Genomic DNA, 4,895 nt, shown 5'->3' with positions numbered 1-4,895 from the left:
GTACGCCAAACCAAGAAGCAGTTTCTTCCCACAAGCCATCACTCTGATGAACAGCTGATTTCTGACTCAACTAAATTTTGTTTTCTCTTTTGCATTCATTACTATAGGCGGTTCCACACTGATGCCTGAGGGTAACGTTCAAACAAAAAACCCTATGTAAAGTTTTTTTTTACATTTTCAAGTTTAGAATGATTGTATTTTCATTGAGTATTTTAATAAATAGTATTCAAAGTTTAAATAATAACTCTCTTTTCCATTGTTTACCATTATGATACAGTGTTGCTTTAAGGCAACGGACCCCAAAGTATATTTATTTAATTTTTGAAATTTATTTAAATTATGTTTACTTGGTCCATTTAATGACAAAAAAACACACTAATATTTTTTTAACCCCCTGGCAAAATAATGCCTACCATAGAGGGGTCATATTTCTATGAGTTGACTATAAAACAAGAAATTGTCCATGTACGGCAACAACAGTCAGGTGCTGATTGATCATAGCAATGAAAAATAAAAAACAAGCCACCGCTGCTATAAATAATAAATGTGATTCAGATAAAAACAACAAAAAAAAAACTACACACCAAACCGGAAAAAGTGCTGCTCAGTGTGGGCGGGGCCAAACTGTTGACTCTCCAGAGAGGGAGGAGCTTCAGGACAGCTGAGTTTGGCACCGCCCAGCGGAACTCGCGCCTTCTGTCCTCTCTTACGTCCGCAGATAAGATGTAAAAAGCGCGTGTCGCCCGTTAAGTTCATCAGTTTGTTGAACGAGTAAAGCTGAAAGATGAGCGGAAGAGGCAAAGGAGGAAAGGGACTCGGTAAAGGAGGCGCTAAGCGTCACCGTAAAGTGCTCCGTGATAACATCCAGGGAATCACCAAACCCGCCATCCGCCGTCTGGCTCGCCGCGGCGGAGTGAAGCGGATCTCCGGTCTGATCTACGAGGAGACCCGCGGGGTGCTCAAGGTCTTCCTGGAGAACGTCATCCGCGACGCCGTCACCTACACCGAGCACGCCAAGAGGAAGACCGTCACCGCCATGGACGTGGTGTACGCTCTGAAGAGGCAGGGCCGCACCCTGTACGGCTTCGGAGGCTAGACCCGGTCCAGACCCGCTGAAACACAAAGGCCCTTTTAAGGGCCACACACTTCATCTAAAGAGTTGATTTCTTATTTATAAACTGCTACACTGTGAATCCAGAAAATTCCACAAAATTGGGATTTCAAGTGCTAATGATTTAAGCAAATTCTAAACTACTACTATTGCAAAGGGATGAGGAAACTAAATTACAAATGAGGCTGTAAAAAAATCAAGTGTTCCCACAACAAAGAAGAACCAACTACAATATCAAATTTACATACAGTAAGTTTAACATACTAGAGAAGAACTGGGCTGAAGTATTTGTCAGTGTTAAAATCAAACTGTTTGCAGAGTCTGGTGATCTGCATCTGTGCGTGAGACAGCAGAGTAAACGCAAACATTTGGCTCAGACCATCATTACTGTAGCACTGCTGCAAATGGGAAGTATACATTTAATAATGATTAAGTATGCTGTTCTAGGATGATGTGTGCAATTTAAATTACATAAGTTTACAACCACTTATTAGAGTAGGGTGATTTTAAGTATTTTTCACAATCCATACTAAAGTATCATTAACGCAGCTGCTGTCCTGGAGAGAAATGTCACAATTTGAGGTGATTGCATTATCAGAATCTGTCTTCCTGTCACTGTTAATCACACGCATTTAAACACAAAACAATTCAATGGTAAATTATAAACATATTTGAGTTATCTAAAATGTAGGACATTATGTAGGACTCATTACCCAATATTAGCTTTGTTGCTCAGTAGGTTTCTACAGAATAGTACCCATTAGTTAGAAATACCTACAGAATATCTTTATTTTAAAGTCCCACATTGTAACCCACTTATATCCTAATATCACATATTGTTCCCTTGTACCTACATGAACGTATCAGTACTGAATTACAGCCCTACCCCGGTGGATATGATCAATATTAGAAGCACAGCCTACCAAACTCTTTCAGGCACACAGTGTGTAACTTCAGTACATTTACTCATTAAGCACTTTATTAAGAATTTTCTTGAATGGCACCTTTTTCTTCTGCTCACTACTTATCAGGGAGGAATATATATTATCACTACAATTATTTGAGATCTTTATTAATAGTTACTTAGGTATTAAAAGTTTTGTTATAATTTAAACTACCCAATAGTTTTCACAAGCAGAGCTGAAATGATTGTTTTTTAAAATGATTAGCTGTTTGATAGAAAATAATTTGGCAGCTATATTTAAGTTAAGCTAATAGGCCAAAGTTTTCATGGTTAAACTTCAGTATTTGCTGCTTTATTGATTTACCGTGTACTTTTTTGAGGTTTTGACTCTTAGTTGGACATGAAAAGCATTGTGAAATTGCCGCTTTGGGCTCTGGGTGGTATTTCTTACTATTTTCAGATTTTTTACAAACCAAACAACCAGGTTAACCCATAATGAAAATAATTGCTGTTTGCAGCCGATACAAAATATTTGAAAATGAGCTCCACCGTAACAACTACAACAGTAGAATCCTGCTTTTACATGAATACATGAGAAATAATAACAATAATATAATAATCTAACAGTCACAGGACATATTTCATAGTGTGATATTAGTACTTTTAGTGAATTAAAGTATCTGAATACTTTCTCCACCGCTAAAATAAATAAACTTAAATCTGTGTTACTGTGTTTATCTGTTGACCTTCACATCTTTATTCACTTCTCAGAGATGTTTAAAATTTCTTGTGTGGCGCATGCGCAGTCTTGTTTAAATCTCAGCCAATCCTGTACGAGGAACAGCACAGTCTCATTTGCATCAAGCGCATATAAACGTGCCGCCTCAGCGGTTGAGATTCATTCGTTGAAGACTGTTTCACACGAAGTTAACAAAGATGCCTGATCCGGTTAAGGCTCCGAAGAAGGGCTCAAAGAAAGCCGTCTCTAAGAGCGTCTCCAAGACCGGCAAGAAGAAGAGGAAGACCAGGAAGGAGAGCTACGCCATCTACGTGTATAAGGTCCTGAAGCAGGTCCACCCCGACACCGGCATCTCGTCCAAGGCCATGCTGATCATGAACTCGTTCGTGAGCGACATCTTTGAGCGCATCGCCGGCGAGTCCTCCCGTCTGGCTCACTACAACAAGCGCTCCACCATCACCTCCAGGGAGATCCAGACCGCCGTCCGCCTGCTGCTGCCCGGTGAGCTGGCCAAGCACGCCGTGTCTGAAGGCACCAAGGCCGTGACCAAGTACACCAGCTCCAAGTAAACCCGCTGTTACACCCAGCAACACAAAGGCCCTTTTCAGGGCCCCCACTGTTTATACTGAGAGCTGCATTCCTCATGATTCACTAAACTCAACTATACTAACTCAAACTCAAAACGGAAGTTTATAAGAAGATTGTCATAAAGTGAGCACTCAGGAGTAGAGGGTGGTGATGGAGCAGTGGTTAAGACACATTCCTTTAGTGTGTGAGAGACCCGGTCGAATCCACTGAAAGACACCATTGTGTCCCCGAGCAAGACTCGTTGCTCCAAAGCTGTGCGACCCCTCACATATATAAGTGCTCTTAGTTGACCTCGATATGTAGCCTGTTTGATAAACGTGAGAGCTCTTTTTCTGATTGTTGTCAGAATCAGATCTTCCATCCAGTTAAATAAAGTTTCTCCCCGTCGGGGAATCGAACCCCGGTCTTCCGCGTGACAGGCGGAGATACTGTCCACTATACTAACGAGGAAGGTACAACAGTGAGTCCTCGAGGCAAACCAGATTCACGGAGCTTCTAACAGCTGAAAATGATTCAACAGCAACATCTGTGTTTTTTTTACCGCAAGGTGGCGCTGATTCCTCTCCTGTCTGTTTATGGAGCTGCTGAAGGAGAATTACCAACTGAATCTGATGAAGTCCTGTGTGCACGTTACTCTCACTCTTCTCCCCAACTATGACCCTGCTGTAAACCATATTATCTTTGTTTTTATTTATTAAGCTATATGACATTTCATTCATTATGATGTAGAATAATATTATCTGTGTTACAAACAGAGAAAGAGGTTTCCACACCAGCTGAAGCGGATTACGGTGAGATATCATGATCACTCTGTGTGGCAGAAGACAGAAACATTCATTATTGTTATCTACAGTAACAGGATCGCGTGATTTCAACCTGACGATCATTATCAGAGTGGCTGAAATTAATATCTGTGTGGATTTCTGGTGATTTCTGAGTGTTTTCAGTTAGTTTTGTTTTCGTGTCAGTCATCCTAACGTACAGTCCCAAAGGGGGGGTTTTTATTTTATTATTGGGGTTTTGTATTTTTGTATGAGTAAGCACATCGTGAGCAGTAAAAAAAAAAAAAAATTCATTTTTTTAAGTAAAGTCTTTTAAACCATTTAATTTTATGAATAAGACATTTATCCAAAATATTAATCAAGTTTATTATGTACAGAGAAAAAAAAGTTGCATATCAGTTTTTGTCAGTAGGCTCAAATCTAAACCAAAAGGAAAAAGCATGAAAATACAAACCTTTCTCTTTTATCAGCTGTTACACCAACCAGATGTTATTTTTTACACCAAACAGGTGACTGACTCCACAGGAACTCTTTACGGACACTTAAATGTAGGTTACGTTTGGAATTAGTGATTAAAAACCACCATTTATTTCAATTTGTACAAAAGAGGTTTGATCCATCTTGAAATGTATGGAAATAATTTGAGCTTCCTTGATATTTTGATTGATATCTACTGATTATACTTTTGTTTAAATGACGGTGATGTTGATACATGACAACTAAATGGAATAAACTTTTTACTGTTTGGAATTAAGAGAAACAAATTGGATT

At 39.5% G+C, this 4,895-nt stretch overlaps 2 protein-coding genes and 1 non-coding gene across 3 annotated transcripts; 2 read left to right on the top strand and 1 right to left on the bottom strand.

The window, feature by feature from the left end:
• Positions 1–759: 759 nt before the first annotated feature.
• LOC123962949 (histone H4) lies at positions 760–1,145 on the top strand. Its single transcript, XM_046039459.1, has one exon. It carries the CDS (start codon positions 785–787, stop codon positions 1,094–1,096), a length of 312 nt encoding a protein of 103 aa, XP_045895415.1. The 5' UTR covers positions 760–784; the 3' UTR covers positions 1,097–1,145.
• A 1,791-nt stretch (positions 1,146–2,936) lies between these two features.
• LOC123963976 (histone H2B 1/2-like) lies at positions 2,937–3,424 on the top strand. Its single transcript, XM_046041115.1, has one exon. It carries the CDS (start codon positions 2,952–2,954, stop codon positions 3,321–3,323), a length of 372 nt encoding a protein of 123 aa, XP_045897071.1. The 5' UTR covers positions 2,937–2,951; the 3' UTR covers positions 3,324–3,424.
• A 296-nt stretch (positions 3,425–3,720) lies between these two features.
• trnad-guc lies at positions 3,721–3,792 on the bottom strand. Its single transcript has one exon. It is a non-coding gene; the product is annotated as a tRNA-Asp (tRNA).
• Between the last annotated feature and the right edge of the window lie 1,103 nt (positions 3,793–4,895).

Source organism: Micropterus dolomieu, linkage group LG23, assembly GCF_021292245.1.
Source record: "Micropterus dolomieu isolate WLL.071019.BEF.003 ecotype Adirondacks linkage group LG23, ASM2129224v1, whole genome shotgun sequence".
Taxonomy (NCBI): Eukaryota; Metazoa; Chordata; class Actinopteri; order Centrarchiformes; family Centrarchidae; genus Micropterus; species Micropterus dolomieu.
The sequence above is the reverse complement of the archived record's forward strand: the minus strand, read 5'-3'. Positions and strand labels throughout refer to the sequence as shown.